This window comes from Pleurodeles waltl, chromosome 9, assembly GCF_031143425.1.
Source record: "Pleurodeles waltl isolate 20211129_DDA chromosome 9, aPleWal1.hap1.20221129, whole genome shotgun sequence".
Taxonomy (NCBI): Eukaryota; Metazoa; Chordata; class Amphibia; order Caudata; family Salamandridae; genus Pleurodeles; species Pleurodeles waltl.
The window spans coordinates 496,199,040-496,222,704 of NC_090448.1; the positions used below are offsets into that span (position 1 = coordinate 496,199,040).

General features: G+C 45.5%; 1 protein-coding gene across 2 annotated transcripts in view; it reads right to left on the minus strand.

The window, feature by feature from the left end:
- The window catches only part of BRF1 (BRF1 general transcription factor IIIB subunit), an 870,857-nt gene that overhangs the window by 54,705 nt on the left and 792,487 nt on the right, over positions 1–23,665 (minus strand). For both annotated transcript variants that reach the window (XM_069207335.1, XM_069207334.1), the window contains exon 16: positions 12,070–12,121. In XM_069207335.1, the coding sequence (XP_069063436.1) occupies positions 12,070–12,121 (52 nt within the window). The remainder of the gene's footprint in view (positions 1–12,069; positions 12,122–23,665) is intronic.

Genomic DNA, 23,665 nt, shown 5'->3' on the forward strand with positions numbered 1-23,665 from the left:
GAAAAAAGTTCAGAATAAAAATGGTGTTTGAATTTGGGCTTGGGCGAATCTTAGTGCAAAAATAACTTTGCAGTATGGTATTGTGTATTTTTATTCTTAAGTCTCGGAGAGTGGTAGCAATGCATTATGTAAAGAGTGAGCCTATAAGTGTGTTAATAAAAGCAAGCACAGAAAAAGCCAAAAGGTCTTGCTTTTGGGACTATTGAATTTGCCAATGGCACTAGTCATGTTGCACAGCAATCACGATACTCGACTGCACAGCTTTTTTACAATACAAAAAAAGGAGAAACCGTCCACAATACGACCTGCTGCCATTCTGTAGGCGCATGAACACGCCTACAAAATGAGGCACGTACTTTTTTCTCCCATTTCCTTTGCCAATCGTCAACCCAACTTTGATCACTAAATTACAAAAAAAAAGAAAAAGTAATGTGGGGGAGGAGGAAGCAACACGGAGAGAGGGTGAGAGGTGGGGGGAGCATCAGATGGGATCAAAGAAACACTGAGGTATGGTAAGTAGGGTGGGGCAAAAAGGCATGGAGGGCAGGAGAGGGAGGGCGCTAAAGAACAAGTTACTTACCTATGGTAACGAGGTATCTGGTAGAGACTATCTAGCTGCAGATTCCTTACACCTGCCCAAGCCTTCTCGTATGTAAATATATATATTCTAAGTATAGTGTGTGTATATATATATATATATATATATATATATATATATATACACACACACACATCTGATAGAGACTTCTAGCCGCAGCTTCCTTCCCTTAGAATAGATACCCAAGCTATAACCCATGGCGGTGGGTCCGAAGCAGATTTTTACACCAGAAAGTCTTGCAAAACAGACCGGGCAAAATGCCCCTCTCTTCTCACCTGACTATCCAGGCAGTAGTGTTTTGCAAACGTGTGCAAAGAAGCCCACATTGCAGCCTGACAGATGTCCACCACCGGTACGCCAGGTGCTAACGCAGTGGTAGCAGCTTTTCCCCTAGTAGAATGAGCTCTCAAGCCCTCCAAAGGGTGCTTCTTTGCCAAAGCGTAGCATATCTTTATACAGAGAACGACCCAGCGCGAAATGGATCGTTTCTGCACTGCCTGACCCTTTTTTGCACCAACATACCCCACAAAGAGTTGGTCGTCCACCCGGAACTCTTTAGTGCGGTCAAGGTAGAACGAGAACGCTCTTTTTGGGTCCAGGTGATGGAGACGCTCCTCTTCCTTAGAGGGATGTGGTGGTGCAAAGAAGGTGGGCAGGGTGATATTTTGACCCAGATGGAAAGGGCTCACCACCTTGGGGAGGAAAGAGGCACGAGTTCCGAGAACCACTTTTTCAGGTAAGATTGTGAGATACGGCGGTTTTAATGACAAAGCCTGTAGCTCACTAACTCTTCTGGCAGATGTAATTGCCACCAAAAAGGCTGTCTTAATAGTGAGCAGCCGAAGAGGACAGTAATGCAAGGGCTCGAAGGGAGCACACATAAGGAAGGTAAGAACCAAATTAAGATCCCACTGGGGAATAACGAAAGGCACAGACGGGAATAGATGCACAAGCCTGTTCAAAAACCTTTGTACTATAGGTGATTTAAACAGAGATGGTTGATCGGGCAACTGAAGAAAAGCCGATATGGCTGCAAAATAGCCCTTGAGAGTCCCCAAGGAGGAACCCTGTTGGGCGAGAGACAAAATAAACAAAAGGATGTTAGACAGAGAACAAGTAAGAGGATCAATAGACCTCTCTGAACAATATGAAACAAAACGTTTCCAACGGCAGGCGTAGAGGGATGCCTGGCTCCCAGAACGACATCACAGACCTTGGGAGGGAGGTCATAAACCATCAACCGCCGCCGCTCAATCTCCACGCATGAAGGCGCAGAGTTGACAGGTTCGGGTGGAGGACCTTCCCCTGCTGCTGCGACAGAAGATCCTCCCGAAGAGGCAGCCTGATTGGAGGACCGATGCTCATTTTTTGAAGCTCTGGATACCAATCTCTCTGTGCCCAATCCGGAGCCACTAGGATTACTTGGGCCCGGTCGTTCTTGATTTTCTCGAGAACTCTGGGCAGAAGTGGTATAGGCGGAAAGGCATACAGGAGGCCTGAACTCCACTCACATCGAAAAGCGTCGCCTAGCGATAGCCCCCTTGGAAACTCCAACGCGCAAAACTGCTGACATTGCGCGTTCTCTGCGGAGGCGAACAGATCTAACCAAGGCTCTCCCCAATGCTGAAAGAGTCCTTGCGCCACCTCCGGATGGAGACACCATTTGTGATCCTCTAAGCATTTTCGGCTGAGTTCGTGTGCTCTGGCGTTCAGAGAACCTGCCAGGTGTTGAACCACCAGGGTCATGCCGTGCTGTTCCAGCCATGTCCAGAGACGTAAAGCCTCTTGACAAAGGATCCACAACCCCACACCGCCCTGCTTGTTGCAGTACCACATTGCGGTAGTGTTGTCCGTGAACACCTGCACCACCAATGCTTTTAATGCTAGCCGGATCGCCTGAAGCTCCAGCAAGTTGATGTGGAGCCCAGATTCCGCCGGAGACCAGTGAACTCTGATCTCCACCTCCCCCATATGGCTACCCCATCCCAGAAGTGACGCATCTGTAACTACCGTTAGATCTGGTTGGGAAAGGGAGAGGAGTCTGCCTTTGAACCAATCGCAGTTCACTAACCACCACTGCAGATCCTTTGCAGTTCCCTCAGAGATCCGAACCACATTGGTAAGATTTCCCTGATGCTGTGCCCATTGGAACTTCAGGTCCCACTGCAGAGCCCTCATGCGCCATCTGGCATGCTTGACCAACAGGATGCAGGAAGCCATGAGTCCCAGCAGCCTCAGAGTCTGTCTCACCGAGATCCAGGATAGAGGATAGAGGCCGAAACATGGGAATCATAACCGGAATATCCTGGACCCGCTGATCGGGAGGATAAGCCAGATACTGCACTGTGTCCAGAACAGCTCCGATGAAAGTGAGCTTCTGAGAGGGACTCAGGTGTGACTTCGGCACATTTACAGTGAACCCTAACAAATACAAGAGGCCCGCCGTCATCTGGAGGTGGGTGACGAGAGCCTGGGGCGTAGAAGCCTTCAACAGCCAATCCTCTAGGTAGGGGAAGACTGAAATACCTGACCTGTGCAAATGAGCTGCCACCACCGCCATCACCTTTGTGAACACCCGAGGGGCACTGGTGAGACCAAAAGGGAGCACAGTAAACAAAGTGCTCGTGGCCCACCTTGAACCGCAGGTAACGCAGGTAACGCCTGTGGGCTGGCAGGATAGGAATATGGAAATATGCATCCTGCAAATCCAACACTACCATCCAGTCTCCATGGTCTAGGGCAGACAAAACCTGAGCAAGAGTGAGCATCTTGAATTTCTCCTTCTTGGGGAAGAGATTGACGTCCCTTAAATCCAAGATGGGGCGAAGGCCTTTGTTCTTTTTGGGAATCGGAAAGTAGCGGGAATAACAACCACTGCGTACTTCTGATATCGGGACTCTTTCTATGGCTCCCTTGGCCAAGAGAGCTGTAACTTCCTCGCGGAGCAAAGCTAGATGGTCCTCCATCAGCCATTCCTTTGTTGGAGGGTTAGAAGGAGGGAAAGACTGGAAGGGAAGGGAGTAGCCCTTCCGTATTATCTGCAGGACCCACTTGTCCGTGGTGATGGAAAGCCAGTGAGGGAGATGAAAACAAATTCTCCCTCCAACTGGACGAATATGATCCCGCAGAACCACAGTAGGAGGGCTTGGGCGCAGTGGAGGGGGCTGTGTGGCGGCCGACCTCTGGCCAGACCCTCTGGGTCTGATGGTACCACAACCACGTCCTCTCCCGGGATGTTGTGAAGCCTGAGGACGGTGGCTGAACTGTGGTTGGCGTGGTACCATGCCCCTTCTGAAGCCTCGAAAGGGGAGAAAGACAGACTGCTGTTGTGCTGGCACTGAAAGGCCCAAGGATCTGGCTGTGGCTCGAGAATCCTTGAACCTCTCAAGCGCAGAGTCTGCCTTTTCGCCAAAAAGTCGAGAGCCATCAAAGGGCATGTCCATCAAGCTGGACTGGACATCCCATGAAAAACCAGTAGAACGTAGCCAGGCATGGCGACGTAGGGCCACTGACGATGAAAATCACTATGCCCAGCGAGTCGGTCGTGTCCAAACCTCACCGTATCGTAAACTTGGCTGCATCTCTCCCATCCTTGACAACCTGGGTGAGAGCGTCCGTACGCCGTCCGGGACCTGGGGCAGCACCTGTGCCACCGTATCCCATAAAGTATGGGAATAACGGCCCAATAGGCAAGAGGTGTTTACGGACCTCAATGCCAGGCTGGTGGAAGAAAACATCTTCTTCCCAAGCTGATCCAGCCTCTGATTCCCTATCCGGGGGAGTGGAAGGGAAGGCACCACGGGAAGTAGAGGCTTGGACAACCAAGCTCTCAGGAGTGGGGTGTTGTGTCAGGAAACTAGGGTCGCTGGGAGCTGGTCTATGGTGGCGGCCGACCGTCCTATTCACAGGAGCCCCTGGGCTGGGTTTGGACCACGTACCCAGAAGGACGTCTGTAACAGCCTCATTGAAGGGCAACAACAGCTCCGATGTTGACACCCCCGGCTGAAGCACTTCTGTCAGGATATTCGTCCTGACTGGCACCGTGGGCAAATCTAGGTCCAAGACCTCAGCTGCCCTACGCACCACCATAGCGAAAGAAGCACCCTCCTCTGTAGCCACATTAGGAGGAGAGAGCATACCAGTATCTGGAGACGTGTCCAGTCCACTGGCCTCCCCTAGATCCTCATACCAGTCCTGTTGCAATCCAGATTCTAAAGGGTCCTCAGACCCCTCCCATTCCTCTCCTGCGTCTGGCTGGTCTAAATAATGCTCAGACAATGATCTGGGCCGAATTGGCTCCGTTGAAGTCAGAGTCCATGTCGTACGGCGTCGATCCGGCTCCGGATCATCTGTAATAAGGATGGGGCTGCCACCGGTGGGTGCCGGTGGCAGAATCGTCGACGTCGGACCCGGCGCCGAAGGAGGGCGACTGAGAGACCGACGCCAGTCCGGATCCGGTATCGGATCCTGGGGTCCCCAACGGCGCTGAGGCCAAAGCCGCCGGTGTTGAATCCAAAGGGGCCCCTGCTCACCCTGCGGGGCCCGAAGACCCACCCGAGGGTGCAGCCCGCTCAAAAACGAGATGCATGGCCTCGTAAAATTATTTTATTTGAGTGGGGGTTGATCCGGTCCCCGATAAGGGGGGTAAGACACGGAGTCGATCCTGGCGACGGCTACGCAGAACCGTGCCCGGAACATAGACGTTCCTTAGATGCCTCGTCGGCCGACGGGCGTGGCGAAGATGAAGTCCGCTTGGACTTATTCTTCTTCTTCTTCTTGTGCCTCTTACCTTCGGATGACCTTGAATGCGAGGAAGAGGACTTGGGGCTCCGGGAGCGGTGCTGTGACCTCCTCCTACTGCGGGACTGTTACCTCCGCGGAGTCGAGCCAACCGAAGACGAATGTCGGGCCGCTAGAAGCTTAAAGGATCTCTCCCTCAAGGCCTTCGGCGCCATGGCCCGACAGTCGGAGCACGAGATGGAATCGTGGTCCTTCTCCAGGCACCAAAGACAAACTCGGTGCGGATCTGTCACCAACATGGTGCGAAGACAACCACCACACGACTTGAATCCTGTTTTTCTCGAAGACATGACTTCAAACAGTCAAAAAACTGTTGACAAACCGTCGAAGCAGGGTAGCTCTTTCCAAAACTGCGCTTAACCGGCACGGAAGGAAAAGAACTGACGTACGCGCACCGAGACGGCATCTATATAGACAACTGTGACATCATAGACTGCTCCAACGACGCTGATGACGCACGCAGAGCTGGTCGACGCACGCGGATCTGAACGATGCCGCCCGACGGCGTGCGCACAGGGTACTGCGCAGAAAAAACTCCAGATTCGAAGCCGACGCCAGGGAATTCTAAGGTAAGGAAGCTGCAGCTAGAAGTCTCTATCAGATGCAACATGAGGAGGATGTGGGGGGGGAGCAACACAACTAGATGGGAGAAGAAAAATAGAGGAAAAACTGAGTACAATGTGGCACCGTTTTGCGGCAGTGAGTGTGAACTGTATATTAATGAAGCAACTATTATTTAACATTTGTATTAAGTACCCTCATGGAATTTAGTCCTAAAATAAATGGCTTTGTTTTAGAAGTGAATGCCTTGGGTGTTAAAAGAGAGGTCTCTTTAGTGAGCTGGTTCATTATTTTAGTATCAAAGCTTTATCCTCTAAACCTGATGGCAGCTGTTCTGCCCTTTATTTCACAGTTCGGTAGCTCTCTGCAGCTGCATCCGATTCTTATGTATTCTCCATCTCATATATTTGTGATCAAGGTGTTTTGGATGGCAGCTTTCTCCATTCAGGACGGAGGAAGTTGCTTAATTTTCCTATGTATGTAGTTGGTTGTTCATATGAATTCCAAGGCCTAAAAGTGTCACTCTTGTTTTGGAAAGTGAGTATTAAGTTTATATTAAAATGGTTGATTTGCATTATTAAAACGTATAACTTTAGTTCATTTATGAATCTGTGGCAGATAACTAAGATATTTTCTATGTATCTTTTCAATTATAACACATGTTGTTTGAAGTCTGCAAAGTCATAATTCCAGAGCTATTCTCTTTCTACCTGTCCCATAAAGAGGTAGGCATATGAAGGAGCATGTGGGGCAACCTGCACTGTGCCTCGATTAGAATCTCGCACTTATGTAAGGCGCTACTATGCTCTTGGATCATGCTTGCGCTAGATAAAATAAACGCAAAAAAAACCCTCCCAAAAAAAAAAAAAAAAAAAAAACATACGACCACTTGTGGATATTAAAAAAAAAGATATTTTTGCTCTTCTAATGTCATTAGGTCTTTACGCTACCTTGTGCGAAAGAGCTTTGGTACAGTGGCACTTACATGTGCAGTGGAACGAGTGGAGAGAAGGGGACAAAGAGGTTGCTCGGTATGTACTTGTGCCTATCACTCTTGCAGAAGTTGGTGATAATCAATGAGAGAGGTATGTTCCTGGAGATTTAAGTGGGTCAGGGTTGGTTGAATAGCTGGCTGGGCACCTCGCTTGGACAAAGAGTCCAGGGTCCAAAGGCTGTTGGTGGTCTTCATGGCGGTAAGAACAGGCTGCATGGTGAATGTCTCGGTCCTGAACTAATGTTCCTGTATCTTTGTTTTATAAACAAGGTAGTCTGTGATGATATTAACGAAAGCTTGAGCTAGGTTGGTCTTTGTGTACTCCAGGATGCAGAATTCCATGAGGATTCTTTAACGTTCCTTGGGAAGGAGCTTGGTCATGGAAATCCAGCTGGAATTGTGTTAACATTCTGCTTTGTTATAAATTATTTATTAATTATATTGAGTTAGGGAGACACTTTTTATCACAGATGTATTTTATTGACGTTGACGTGCAGCGATTCACATTTTTTTTATCTTCCTTCTCCCCTCTTTTGCCAAGTGGTCCAAGAAAGCTGGTTTGGTCCAGGATAAATCCTGACGTACGTTCCTCTAGCCACATGCACAGGGATATTCAAATTTGGAAGTTCAAATAAGTGATGATGGTTTGGTTAGGACAATTGGCACGTTTTTTTTTTAATTTTTATTTTTTTTATTCAAAACTGACCTAAACAGGCGGGAAAACACTGCACAATCTATTGTACTATCTGTTAGATGTATATTTGCTGCCAGCTGCTAGTTAAGAGCGACCCTGGGTCGAAGATACATGGCAAAGTGAGTGACCCAAGGAGAAACCTGGCAGAGGTTTTATGAAAAAAGAATGAGTTGGAGAAGGAAAGAAATGCAGAGTAAATACAGTGAAGATGTATTTTAGTTATTGTTTTGTTAAGCATTCACACGACGAGACCAGTGCCTGCAAGAGTTGGAACAAAGGGAGAAGGAATTTGGGGAAAGAGGATGCAGAAGACATAGTGCTCAAGCAGACAGGTCGCGGTCCTGTTCTGCCCTGGATTCCATAACGAATACACTTTTCCCTTAAAATACAATGGGGCTGAAACATTGACAAACACAACCAGTCAAGGGGTAGAACTAATTGAACAGATCTCAGACGAACTGTCTTACTTACGATTTTGCGCTAGAATACATTTACCAGTCACTTATGATTTTGAGATATACTTAAAATTGTTTTACTACAGTACATATATACTCTTTTGAGTGATCACAAGAGCACTAGTCACTGTAAGGTGCTAATGGAATTTGTTTGCTGGAATACTCAATGACTCAAATTGTAATACATGTTTTCTGGTCTGCTGCTCGAAGTAATTACTTTTTATGTTGAAGTATTACTCAATCTTGAATACCACATATTAAATTTGTTAAACATGGGTGTCTATGCTGCTAAGTTACAAAATAAAGGCTTATAGTGGTGGACTTAAAAGACTAAATTGAAGCCTCAAAAGACAGAGTATTTCACCACATTTGACAATGTTGATGAATTGCTGCAATGACTCATTCAGACATGGCATCCACTGTCTAGCTTTTAGGGACTCAACTGCCGGTATGCCAATACAAAAACTGCCTCTTTTCAGTCTATGCCTCTGAACTGCCACTGTAAGTAAACGCACTGTCTCTAAATAACCCATTCGTTTGATACTCAGCTCGGCCATGCCTTGAACGTGCTAAGAGTCTTGTGATAAAAGATAAATAAGGGTCTGTGCAATCCACGTGGGTAGAAGGCTGTTACTGTTAACCCCTCCATATTACTACACTGACCGTGGGTTTTCCCAGGGTCTCTCCACAGTCTTCCGAATGCATATCATTGCATTTTCAAAGCGTTGTGGTGCAGTAACTCTACAAGAGAGAACATTACCTTCCCAGAAATAAGACTCTAGAATGTACATTGGCCACATGATGAATAATTGTGAAAGTGCTTTCATCTCACTGTCATATGGCCGCGTCAGAACTACAAGGAGTTCCAATTATTTACATCTTTTAGTGCAGCAGGGAGGAACATTAAGGTTTTAAAGCTATATCATATTTTTTTAGTGTTCACATCACCAAGTACTGAAGCATGTGTGGGACAATTCCCACCGTACAACCCGTGAAGACAAACATATTCCATTCCATCATTTCTGTCATAGACCTTATATACATACTAGCTGACTTGATCCAGAATATTAGCCACTTTCTCGCAGTTCTTGTCTCTCCACCCAGTGCCATCCGTAAATCAAATACAGGGAGTGCAGAATTATTAGGCAAATTAGTATTTTGACCACATCATCCTCTTTATGCATGTTGTCTTACTCCAAGCTGTATAGGCTCGAAAGCCTACTACCAATTAAGCATATTAGGTGATGTGCATCTCTGTAATGAGAAGGGGTGTGGTCTAATGACATCAACACCCTATATCAGGTGTGCATAATTATTAGGCAACTTCCTTTCCTTTGGCAAAATGGGTCAAAAGAAGGACTTGACAGGCTCAGAAAAGTCAAAAATAGTGAGATATCTTGCAGAGGGATGCAGCACTCTTAAAATTGCAAAGCTTCTGAAGCGTGATCATCGAACAATCAAGCGTTTCATTCAAAATAGTCAACAGGGTCGCAAGAAGCGTGTGGAAAAACCAAGGCGCAAAATAACTGCCCATGAACTGAGAAAAGTCAAGCGTGCAGCTGCCACGATGCCACTTGCCACCAGTTTGGCCATATTTCAGAGCTGCAATATCACTGGAGTGCCCAAAAGCACAAGGTGTGCAATACTCAGAGACATGGCCAAGGTAAGAAAGGCTGAAAGACGACCACCACTGAACAAGACACACAAGCTGAAACGTCAAGACTGGGCCAAGAAATATCTCAAGACTGATTTTTCTAAGGTTTTATGGACTGATGAAATGAGAGTGAGTCTTGATGGGCCAGATGGATGGGCCCGTGGCTGGATTGGTAAAGGGCAGAGAGCTCCAGTCCGACTCAGACGCCAGCAAGGTGGAGGTGGAGTACTGGTTTGGGCTGGTATCATCAAAGATGAGCTTGTGGGGCCTTTTCGGGTTGAGGATGGAGTCAAGCTCAACTCCCAGTCCTACTGCCAGTTCCTGGAAGACACCTTCTTCAAGCAGTGGTACAGGAAGAAGTCTGCATCCTTCAAGAAAAACATGATTTTCATGCAGGACAATGCTCCATCACACGCGTCCAAGTACTCCACAGCATGGCTGGCAAGAAAGGGTATAAAAGAAGGAAATCTAATGACATGGCCTCCTTGTTCACCTGATCTGAACCCCATTGAGAACCTGTGGTCCATCATCAAATGTGAGATTTACAAGGAGGGAAAACAGTACACCTCTCTGAACAGTGTCTGGGAGGCTGTGGTTGCTGCTGCACGCAATGTTGATGGTGAACAGATCAAAACACTGACAGAATCCATGGATGGCAGGCTTTTGAGTGTCCTTGCAAAGAAAGGTGGCTATATTGGTCACTGATTTGTTTTTGTTTTGTTTTTGAATGTCAGAAATGTATATTTGTGAATGTTGAGATGTTATATTGGTTTCACTGATAATAATTAATAATTGAAATGGGTATATATTTTTTTTTGTTAAGTTGCCTAATAATTATGCACAGTAATAGTCACCTGCACACACAGATATCCCCCTAACATAGCTAAAACTAAAAACAAACTAAAAACTACTTCCAAAAATATTCAGCTTTGATATTAATGAGTTTTTTGGGTTCATTGAGAACATGGTTGTTGTTCAATAATAAAATTAATCCTCAAAAATACAACTTGCCTAATAATTCTGCACTCCCTGTACATATATTAATACACTGGCGACAGGAAGAGCCTTCACATGGGTACTCCTAACAGGGAATGCCCCCGATTTTCTGGCTAGCTCTTAAATGTTGCAGGCAATTGTTCTGACGTGGGGGCAAAAACAAAGTGAAAACGACCACTTGGGACTAGTTTCACTGGCAAGGTCTCAGTATTTCAAGGCAGCCTACACAAAGTCACTGTTGCAATTCGTCAGCCATATATAGTCTTTATCTATCGCTGAAAGACAGCCCCCAGCAGAAATGTACAAAGCACTTCCCAGAGTATCAGCCACTCAACCCTTTATTTGAGGGGCGGGGCGAATTCTTCTGAACCGCTCGTAAAACTCTACAGTTAACGCAACAACACAGATCAACTGCTTATAGAGATTGAATTTTCCACTTTTCAACTTGATAAAAGAGAGCTCTATACATTTATAACAGATTGTAATTTCTTTTTTTAGTATCTAAGGGCCAGATGTAGCAAATTTGGAATTTGCGACTTGCAATTTGCGAGTCGGAGCGACTCGCAAATTGCAAGCAGCAATTTCCAATGCAGAACGGTGTCTCAGACACCGTCTGCGAGTCAGTAAGGTGTCGCAGAGACCCACCTCATTAATATTAATGAGGTGGGTCGCAAATTTCGGCCCCATACCGACTATAGGCACTCGCAAACATGGAGGCCTGCTGTAGTCAGCAGACCTCCATGTTCGTGACTGCTTTTAAATAAAGCATTTTTTTTTTTTTTTTAAAGTGTAGCCCGTTTTCCTTAAAGGAAAACGAGCTGCACTTAAAAAAAAAAAAAAAAAAAAAACCTTTAGTTTAGGTATTTTTTCAGGGCAGGCAGTGGTCCCTTGGACCACTACCTGCCCTGAAAAAAATGTTTTGGGTCCATTCACAAAGTGGAAGGGGTCCCATGGGGACCCCTTCCAATTTGCGAGTGGGTTACCATCCACTTGAAGTGGATGGTAACTGCGACACCATTTGCGACCGCATATGCGGTCGCAAATGGTATTGCATACCACTCCGAATCGCAAATAGGAAGGGTACACCCCTTCCTATTTGCGATTCTGAAATGCATATTGCGAGTCGGTCCCGACTCGCAATATGCATTTCTGCATGGCAAAGAGGCATTTGCGCCTCGCAAACTGCGATTTTCGCAGTTTGCGACGCGCAAATCCTTTGCTACATCTGGCCCTTAATGTGCAAAACAAAATTAAACTCGTTCACAAATCATTAAAGAGTAAACATGCACATTTACAATAAAGTACAAAGTCAAATACCTGCTGGACTGCAGCTTTTTTGGCGGGTGTGGAAGAAACCATAGGCCTCATTCTGAAATGAATAAGACAAGTTTTGTTATGAAAATATTTTCGAGAACCCTAAAAAACAAATAATGTACAGTCATTACTAGCGGGGGAAAAAAGTTACATCATTATTGAGGCCTAATTAAAATTGATGAATTGAGAATGTGCAGTTTCACAAAAATCTGGCAACGCCTTTGCCAACAAAGGACAAGGGACGCTTCAATTCTAACAGAGTATTGTAAAAAGATGTCAATCAAAGAAACAATAAAATGAAGGGTGAAAAAAGGCACTTGTACCCCTACCCCTAATATTGACTAAGGAGTTCACGTTACTTACGGTAGTATCCCTTGTACTCTAGTATGACAACCTCACCAGTCGGAAAAGTAGCATTTTTCGCATAAGGCAACACATTTTAACTCTGTAAGCCCAGGTGCACAGTGCTCCACACGTCTGGGAACTTACAACTGTACTTTTTCTCGGGGTCACCAGCTTATTTGCATGCACCAGTATCAAAGATTTATGGAGGAAATCTAACGATAATGGCTTGGTTAACTCGAGGATGGAGGGATATTTGGGAATAAAATTAGTTAATATGAGTAACTTGTTTTTCCCCTCCACTCAAACCATCCTTTCTACAGAATAATGACTATTTCAAAGAATCCAGAAACTCTGTATCAGAGATGCTAACTGCTAGAGCACCTTTTCTGTCCAAATATATTCTTCAATATGGCTTGATCAAGTTCAGCATCACACCTGGAATATACATTTTTAGGTGACAGCTTTGCAGGCTCATCTGTTGGAACACACATTTGGAAAAACGTGAGTTGGCTTGGTCCTCTATAAATGGCATGAAAACAGAGTGGGGGAGCTGACCATCTGATATGTCACTTCAAGTTTTCAGACATCAAAATGTAAAGGAAGCCTTTGAGAGCTGATTGCCACAATTAAAGTCACCAACATACACAGTCTTTTCGAACCTTTTTGTGTAAGATCAAGAAATATTCTGAGCATCTCCATCAAATCCAAGTTGAAATGGGTACTCTGCAACCACATTTTGATTTGATTGAGTAGTTAGGAACGACAAAATCACTGATTAGGAGATGTAAGAAAAAACAATCTCTCAGTTCATTTGAAATTCTGAGTTATACATCACAAAACACTTTTACAAATTTCCAGTCGACAGTTAAAGTGACATGAGGGTTTGTTCGGGAAAAATACTGTAACCCACTTGGCCGACATTGCCACAATGAGGAACATGATCTTGCACGCCAATGTTATGGGAGTTGAAAAGTCCGATAATCTTATTGCGTAACATGGATAATAAAACTCCCCAAAACCAATAGTGACGTCTCAAAACAGAACATGTAAAAGAAAACTAAATGAAAAGATGCTACACCGCATTTTACAGCAAAAAACACTTTCTACATGAAAGCCTAAAAGTGCCACTGAAATTGCAATTAGACTTCACCTGGATAACCATAATGGGTAGATGAAATCAAAAGTTTTTGGGAGCAGGTAAATCTTAGGAAAAACCTAGCATTTGTAATTGTGAAGAAAGATTTCATTTGTGCCTGCCTTTTGATTTCAATTTAACTTCAATATATACAAAGGAGATAGCAGGAGCAGACAAAACAGATAATAGTTGTAAAGTAATCCTTCGTGCAGTTTAACAAACACTCAATTGGAAGCAAAAGGATACACACAACCAATAGCATTTGGCGAAGAATGAACAGTCCAGTGGGCTGAGCCAGTAAGCCATTGACAAATTCACATAAGTGCTGAAAGAGGCTGGTGGAAGGAGGCCAACATTTGTTGAATCCCAAGCCAATTATGAATGTTGTTGGCAATAGGTCTGTATGACGGATGTATTGTCAAAACCCAGACCAGGCCACATGTCAGTTACTAATAACATTTAACATTGTCTCTTGTGCAGACTGTTATTCGCAATGGTAATAAGGGAAAGAGGGGAACTGGAGGAAAAACACATAAAAAGATAGGTTTATGAACAAGAGGTAAATCAAGCAGGAGGGGTCTTCAAAAATGCAAGAAGTGAAAGGGTTGCATAAAGTACTCTCTGTGGACATGGGCTTATCTATTTTCTGTTACCACCACGGCCAGAATGGTAGAAACATTCTGATTATGTGCAACTCCCACTCTTAGACATTTTCTCATCACCCATTAGTGATGGAGGTAAAATCACTGGATTCCCCTCATCCACCTGCACAGGAAATTACAATTAATTTCCTGCCAAAACCATCTTTAAAAGAAGCCAGACATGAGGATTTCATTTCTCATTAATCATTAGTGAAGGAAGTATCATCACTGGATCTCCTACCATCCATAAGCACAGGAAGTAACATAACTGGATCTCCCATCATCCATCTGCACATAAAGTGACATCACTGATTTCCCTCCAAACCCATATTTTAAAGAAGAAGCCAAGCAGGGGGACTTCATTTACCATCAGCAAAGGAAGTGACATCACTGGATCTCCCTTCATCCATCTGCACAGGGAGTGACTTCACTGGTTTTCTGCCAACAGCACCCTGTGATCCTACCCCCCTAGTCAGGAGCTACTTAATGGCAGCCGCAACACAGACGTGCAGTGAGTGCATCACTGGTGTGCCAAAGACAAGCCCAGACGCGCTCCTTTCTGCTCTCAACCTCGGTCCCTACATGTTGCACTGCTGCCATACCGCACCACACAACATAGAAGGTGTGTTCACATGCACCTTCTACAAATTTTCATGCTCACTTCCACACCCCAGACCCACCACTCTCACACCTAAACGCTCATACGGCACCACCCACACAACACACCACACTTTAATGCATGCTCCTCAACACTCGCTCGTCCACCAAACATGCCACAGAGATATGGGATCTACTGCAAGACCACACGCCAGATATGCTCTTCCTCATAGAAATATAGCTAAAACGAACCTCTGCCCTGGAACACCGCTGGCTGCAAGAATGCTAGGCAGGACAGTCTGAACAAGCCCAGTGGTGAAGTCTCCATCATATTCAAAGATACCATCCTCTGCAACATCTACATGGACACCCCACCAGCTTTCAAGATATACATCAGAGCCAGCTTCTCCTTGGTGAAACTCTTGTACACAGACCATCAAGACCCAAAACCAATTTTGCCAGCTACTACACAAACTTTGTTGCACCCTTCATCACGGCAGCAACTCCATCATAATCAAAAACCTAGACTGTCATCTTAAAGACTGCACAGACCCATACACAACGGGCCCTTCTAGAAAACCTTGCAAACCTTGGTCTTACTCAGCACCTTACCAAGTTAGTCACCAATGGAACTGCCCACCGCAGCTGTAAAAACATCAAAGAAAAGGAGTGGGTTTTGGCCCTCTCTGCACACCGGCCGGAGCACATTAGCAATTTGCTGAAAACCATCACAAACTTCAACAGCTGGGTCACAGATTGCACTGACATTCTGGCTCACCACAAGCGCAACCCAAACCTGACCACAGGCCAGTTAGTACACAGTGAAAATCAGGCTGACGAAACATCACTGCAACCATATGGACCGCAAATCAGGAACAAGTTAAGACACCACAGATCAAAGACATCTTCAAATCAGCCCTAAGACCCTATCACCAGCAAATACTAAACACTAAGTGCACAGCTCTTCCAGATGCCACTGATGCCAAGCTCTCAGAATTCTTACGTAACAAAATCACTTCCATATACAGAATCTTCGACCCTCAATCGGACCCCTTCACCATCGCAACTCAACTTTCAATCCGGGGCGAAGAACTAACCCAGACCTTGTGGTCTGCCATCTCCACCTGCAAGAGATTGGCATCCATAGCCCCATTCTCCACTAGCTCTGCTCCTTCTTAACAGAGAGAACACAAGATGTTAGCCTGGCATCTTGCTCTTCAGAAGTCCTCAAACTCACCTGTGAAGTGCCTCAAGGTTCATAGCTCAGCCCCCACCCTCTTCAACGCATACATATTCCCAATGTCATCTGCGTACACAACATTATTATCCTCTCCTATGCCAATGACACGCAACTCACACTCTACCTCTTAGATAGGACCGTTAACACAAGAAACAAGTTCACCACTTACATGACCGAAGTCGCTAATTGGATGAAAGCCAAACGTTTCAAGTTCAACACTGACATATTTAACAAGAACAACTCACCATGGGGCTAACTGGTGGCCATCCAAACTCGGACCCACACCAGCACATCCATGCCAGGAACTTTGGAATAATCATTGACCGCAAACTGGATATAACTGCACAAGTCAATGCCATCACTGCATCCTGCTTCTAAACCCTGTAGATGCTGAGGAAAAACTTTCAAATGACTTCAAAGCAGTATCAGAAAAACTGTCACTCATACCCTAGTCACCAGCAGGTTGGATTACGTGAAAACCCTCCATCTTGGGATCACCAAGCAGCTCACCAGAATACAAACCATCCAAAACTCAGTAGCAGTAGCCCCATTTGCTCCTGATACACAAATGCACTAATTTCAAATTCCTCACACACACATTCAAGGTACTGTACTACTTAGGCCTTACTTACCAGAACAGTAACCTGTGCTGGGATTAGTGTTTTTTGCAGAAAATAGCTGGCTGGCCCATCCCATACACAGGTGCTTGCATCTTTCATACAGTAGTCAATGTCAGGGTTCATCAAAGTATCGCCTATATGCCCATCAATGCCCTGATGTGCCCCAAGAATCATCCATGTACCCATAACTTACATGTGTAGTCCTTGGCAGCACCAATATATTATGGTTCAGTGGTGTTGGTGGGTACTAGTTAACCTAACTGGCACATATTTTATAATTTTCAGAGTTGCTGTCTGTCTTTCCAGGACCTAACCCACTAATGCTCCACTGTTTGCCGACTGGTCCCATGATGACTCCTTTGTTTTCATTTTCATGATGGATGCTGTAGAAATAGAAGCATGTACTTGCAAGAGAGATGGTGAATACACTGAGGATGTGACAGGGGTAGTGGCGGGAGATTTCAGCTCTGAGAGGTCTTTGGAATGTGGCTGGATATTCAGTCTGGGAGGAAGATACAAGTGATATGACGAGGTGCTGTGGAGGGCACTAAGGCAAAAGGAAACAGCAACAGGTTGTTCTTACTACTGTTTTGTAGATGCACTGTGAGCAAGGACTGGAAATGAAATGTGGTGAGGAGCATTTAGTGTACCAGAGTTTCCCTTCCATATCCCCTAGGACTAGAGGTTCTCCTCCCATTAGCACAGAGTAGAGTTCCTCTCCTTTCCTTTAACGCAGCAGGATCAGCAACAGATATCCACCCAAGTGCTTAAATGAGGAAGGTCTGTGTATTTCGCCCATTTTTGAGGGCACCACGTTCTCTACTGCCTCCCTCCCCGTCTCAAGTACTGCAGCCCTGGTCACTTGTTTACTCCCCCAAGTTCTCTCAACTACTATTCTTATCTCAAGACACTGATGAAAGGAGTTGCTGGCTGCTCTGGCTTCACTCCGTGTCAAATATTCCACGTCCAGTACTTTAAATGGGCCGGTACTCACTGGTACTAAGTACCAGCACTTCTGAATTTTCTGCCCTTGAGTATCAGAACTTCTCAGTGGCCAAAGAAAGTACCGGTACTCACGGGGCAACAAGGCAAGCTCAATCAAATGGGTGTCTCAGAAGGAAACGCAAAACAGCAGACAAGTCGGCCCGTTTTCGTGCAGCACTCTGATAATCGAGTGCTAATCTACCCTTAAGACTGTGCTAATTAAGCAGCAGCCCCAAGCATTGATTCAGAGCTGCCAAGGAGTTTGAGAGGGGGCCAAGTCACACTGTGACAATTAACACAGTGTCCAGTGAGGCTCCATGGAGTCAATAGCGCTGTAGGTGTGTGAGCATAGCAATCTAACAGCCATACAACTGATTGAGGTAAATCTGAGTGAAGGCTTCCTGCTGTACAGCAGAGTAAGCCAGCACTTGTTTGGTGCCATGGTGAGGAAAAAGGTGGTGTTAGTAACTCTGTGGCAGAGTGTGTGGGAATCCAGGTTTAGTAATGTGGATGGACATCAGCTTATGTAAGCATTTCCAAAAACAAAACTACTGAATGCCCCGTGTGCATGCATGAGTGCTTATAAGTCACTGTGCATGTTCTTGTATGCGTGTTGTCTCCAGTGTCCAGCACAGTAACTCTATAGCTGCCAGCCTGACAAGCCCTGCATTAACACAGTTTGGCTGTGAAGCGAATGTAAAAATGTTGGATTGTAGCAAGAACAACGTCACTCTCTCTCTCCAGTGCAGATATGTTTTTTTCTGCAGTGTCTTTGTTTTTAATAGTCTGTTTTCTCTTGGGTTAATGGAGTAGCTGGGAGAGGAAGAGATGGGCAACCAACAAACTAACAAGGAGAACTTGGTCAGAGCCAAACCAAGAGTCTGGTTTGGCTTTAAGAGCAGTGAAGAAGTCGAGCCTTGAAAACATTACATTTTTAATTACAATTGTCATTTTTAACATGTGGGAGCATTTCAAAGTGGTACTACCAATGACCGGAGTTTGTTAAAAGTGATAGTGAAGTTAGAAACAGTTGTGCTCTCATCATGATGTTAATCCCACTATTAAAATAATAAGGAAGTCAATTTTCATGTGTACATTATATATAACCTATTTTATTTTCATGAATGAAACATTATAGTGTATTACATCTAACACAAGATGTGATTGTACGGCTTACATTGTGAATTTGTGTATTTGAATATACTAGCATGTGTGATAATGAAGAAAAGGGAGGTTTGGTGACATAAAATAGTTGCGTAGGATCACACAAATTGGTAAAGTGGGGAAGCTGGGATTGATCCCAGAATTTCTAGTTTTACATTGTGCAAATCAGCCACCAGATGGCTATATTTTAATTTCTCTCATGTTTTACAACAAAAGTCACTGTTTTGTCTTTATAGTTTACACGTAAGATTACAGTTTGAGTGGCAGGCAGATTTTACAGTAGGTAAGAACATTGAAGCAAAGCATTGCCATCTAGGAGTAACTGGGTTATGTCTGCTAGGTGGCAATTAGACAAAAGGTTTTACCATAGAAAAACATTTCCCAAAAATGTTATGGAAAATAGCTTGTGCAAGTCATATGTAATTTAAGTGTTGTACCATGGGAAGCCCACTTCTATTGTGCTATGCAGCCGTGGGAAAGAAAAATATCTGGAAAATCCAAAGAAGTTTCCATATTAAGGGCCTCTGTTGCCTGCAGAGCTGGGGATGTATTTGCTGACATGTATGCTTGCCTTTTTTGTTTTTTAAAAGAGGATGGTGCTTCTTTTCATTGTAGCGCTCATTTTCCTTCCCAGCGAATATCGTTAAAGGATTTTTCCCTCAATAACAAAATGAACCATGTCAACATTGGGTGATGACAAGCTTTCAAAGCTAGTATGTGATTACATTCATACAGTGTCCGAAGTAGGCATATCTTTGAAGGCTACAAGTTGGCTCATGGGATCTGGAACTCGCATGAGTGAAGGTCGGATGTGAATTCAGTCACAGACATGTTTTCTTTTTCAATCTGCAATTCAGAAGTAATGTAATAGGAGTTTTCATCCGGCAACCGTTTCAAAGTATCCATTTTGTTGTTTAATGTCCCCTAGAAATTCGTCTAAAACCAAGGTCTCTTCACTGGAATCTACACCTTCTATGAAAAAACATCCATTGCCATACTTTGTCAAGGGTGTGATGCTGGTGGATGTGCAAGAATGAAATTACATTTCATCTTAATGCCTCAAGAGAGACAATGCCACTGTCTAATATTAGGGTCATGGAGTGGAGTAACATGCTTAGAGACAACGTGGTTGGCGTACGGTGATTTGAAGTTTTTGAGCAATGAGTACTATAGATCTTATAATGCTATTAAACAGATAAGACTGTTTTTAAATAGAAAGAGATTTTTTAGTCTAATTTTCAAGGTTTCTTTCTTAAAAGTGACCAGTGGCGGCTGCCATGAATTTAGAGTGGTGGCACGGGCAAAATACGTGTGGCATTCAAATAATAATAATTTTAAAAAGAAATGGCACTTACCTTCCTCATTTGCCACAACGTCCTCCTCACTACGGTGTCTTCTCTCCTCGAAGCTCTGGACCCAGGAAATTGCACTACTCAGTCCTGGTGCTGCTTTCATGCTGTTAAACAGCATGAGAGAAGTGTCAGGATTGGAGGGAGTGGCCTCTCTCAGCGCTCTTAAGAGCACTGGAGGCGTATGCTTCCTCTAACTCAGCATCTTAAGACAGATAGGTTAGAGAAGTTTAAAATGCCCATGTCAAGCTGGCTGTTGCAAGACGGTCAGCCAAAGGGACATGCGCGCTTTAAACATAAGTGCAGAGCTTTCTGCTGTCACTCAGCAGCAATTGCCCTGCCCCATCCTGAAACTCGGTTCAGGATGGGTTGTTGAAAAACAAAATGGTGATAAATAAACTATTACCTTTTTATTTTTCAGCTGCTCTGGTGCATTTTTACAGAGGGGGGACGCTCCTCCACTCTCATGGAGGTGCCGCTCCTGAAAGTGACCACACTATACATTACTCCACATAATGTAAAATTCAAAATGTCCTTCACGTACCTAGCACGTATGCAAAAGGACAAACTGAATACTCAAAAGATAGCAAAAATGCTTCTGTATAATTATGCACATCTGCACACCAAGAAAATTTCAATCAAATTATATGTGCTTCTGGCCAAGCCCCTTAGCACCACCTATAGCCCCGCCCTCCAAGCCCCACCCCTGGCCCACAACTCAATTTGGTGAGTAGCTGCACTTATTTTTTTCCATTTAAAGCACTGCCCACATCCATCTAGAACTCGTTAAATAATCTCCCATAACCAATGCCACAGAATATCTGGCTGGACAGCAATATCATCACTTGGCACGAATCCCAAATTGGACGTTTAATGCCCCAGAAATAGTTAGAAAGAGGTCACATCTAGACGTCAATATTACTTGTTTTATATAGTGGCCTAATTCCAGACTTTGAAACTGGGATCTAATTCAGGCTTTTCCTATTACAATAAAAAGACCAAAGTGTGTGATCTTGGGCAAATCAGATTATCCCTCTCTTCACATTTTCAATAAATATGCAACCAGGGAGTATTTAGAAGCAGGCTAAACACGGATATCAAAGGCTACATATTAAAAACCGTAACTGTTCTATTCCTCATGAAAGTATTCAGAGATGGTTTTGAAATGGTGCGAGTCTCCTCACTCACTGCAGAAGTGCAGCTACACTTCATTGTAGATCTTTCTATAAATAGCATCTCTTCTATAGATGATTTTGTGGCAGGTTAGTGTTTTCTGAGGACAGACGCTGCAAGTATTTACCGGACATGGGCTTGCTGGGCCAGCTGGAGCATTAAACAACATATACCCGCAGCCAATGGCTACTGGCCAAAGGAATATTAAGAGATTTATTTCACAGAGAATCAATTCATGGCTATGGTCATTTCATTTTTCTTAGTTAAGAAAACAGCCCCGGAAGTGGCACAATATTCTCTCGATTGTTTTATTAAGCACAGAAGTGTATTCAACGCAATGTCAAATCAAATCAAATCAAAAAACATTTATAAAGCTCGCTACTCACTCGTGAGGGTCTCAAGGCGTTAGGGGGAGGGGGTTACTGCTGCTCGAAGAGCCAGGTCTTGAGTTGCCTCCGGAATGCGAGGTGGTCCTGGGTGGTCCTGAGGTTGGTGGGGAGGGAATTCCATGTCTTTGCCGCCAGGTAGGAGAAGGATTTCCCACCTGCCGTGGTGCGGCGGATGCAAGGGACGGCGGCGAGTGCGAGGTTGGCGGAGCGAAGTTGACGGGTGGGCGTGTAGAAGCTGAGGCGACGGTTGAGGTATTCAGGTCCCTTGTTGTGGAGGGCTTTGTGTGCGTGGGTGAGGAGCCGGAAGGTGATCCTTTTGTTGACGGGAAGCCAGTGCAGGTGTCTCAGGTGGGCGGAGATGTGGCTGTTGCGGGGTATGTCGAGGACGAGGCGGGCAGAGGCGTTTTGTATTCGCTGCAGACTTTTCTGGAGTTTAGCGGTGCTTCCTGCGTATAGGGTGTTACCGTAGTCCAGGCGGCTCATGACGAGGGCGTGGGTCAGTCTTTCTGGTGTTGACGGGGATCCAACGTAAGATCTTTCGGAGCATGCGGAGGGTGAGGAAGCAGGAGGATGATACGGCGTTGACTTGTTTGGTCATGGTGAGAAGAGGGTCCAGGATGAATCCAAGGTTACGTGCGTGGTCTGAGGGGGTTGGTGCGGTGCCAAGGGCCGTGGGCCACAAGGAGTTGTCCCTGGCGGACGGGGTGTTTCCGAGGATGAGGACTTCCGTTTTGTCAGAGTTCAGTTTCAGACGGCTGAGTTTCATCCATTCTGCGACGTCTTTCATTCCATCTTGAAGGTTGGTCTTGGCGCTGGTGGGGTCCTTGGTGAGGGAAAGTATCAGCTGAGTGTCGTCGGCGTAGGAGGTGATGTTGATGTTGTGTTTGCGTACGATGTCGGCGAGGGGGCTCATGTAGACATTGAAGAGAGTCGGGCTGAGCGAGGAGCCTTGAGGGACGCTGCAGATGATCTCTGTGGGGTCCGAGCGGAACGGTGGGAGGTAGACTCTTTGGGAGCGGTTGGAGAGGAAGGAGGAGATCCAGTCCAGGGCCTGTCCTTGGATACCGGTGGAGCGGAGGCGGGATATTAGGGTTCGGTGGCAGGCGATGTCGATGGCAGCAGACAGGTCGAGGAGGATGAGGGCGACTGTTTCTCCGTTGTCCATCAGAGTTCTGATGTCTGAAATGAGGGCGGTTTCTGTGCTGTGATTGGTTCGGAATCCGGACTGAGAGGGGTCGAGTAGGTTGTTGTCTTCAAGGAAGTTGGTAAGTTGCTTGTTGACGGTCTTCTCTATGACTTTGGCAGGGAAGGGGAGGAGCGAGATGGGGCGGAAGTTCTTCAGGTCGCTGGGGTCTGCCGTAGGTTTCTTCAGTAGGGCGTTGACTTCTGCGTGTTTCCAGCTCTCGGGAAGGTGGCAGAAGCAAACGAGCTGTTGATGATGGTCTGGAGATGCGGGGCGATGATGTCGTCGGCTTTGTTGAAGATGAAGTGTGGGCAGGGGTACGAGGGGGCACCGGAGTGGATGGAGTTCATGGTAGCTTTGGTCTCTTCCGTGCTGATGTGAGTCCAGGCGTTGAGGGTGATGGCTGGGGTTGTAGGTTCTGTGGTGGTTGGCTGGGTCTGGTGTCCGAAGCTGTCGCGTAGGTCGGTGATCTTACGATGGAAGAAGGTGGCGAGGGAGTTGCAGAGGTCTTGTGAGGGCGTGATGGCGTTGGGATTGGAGAGCTCTTTGACAATGTTGAAGAGTTCTTTGCTATTGTGAGTGTTCTTGTCCAGTCTGTCTGTGAAGGAAGTTCTTTTGGTGGCGCGGATCAGATGGTGGTGTTCGCGGGTGGCGTTTTTGAGGGCAGACATGTTTTCTGCGGTGTGGTCCTTGCGCCAGGCTTTCTTGAGGGTGCGGCAGGTTTTTTTTAGATTCTTTGAGGGTGTCTGTGAACCAAAGAGGTTTCCTGGTGTTGGTCT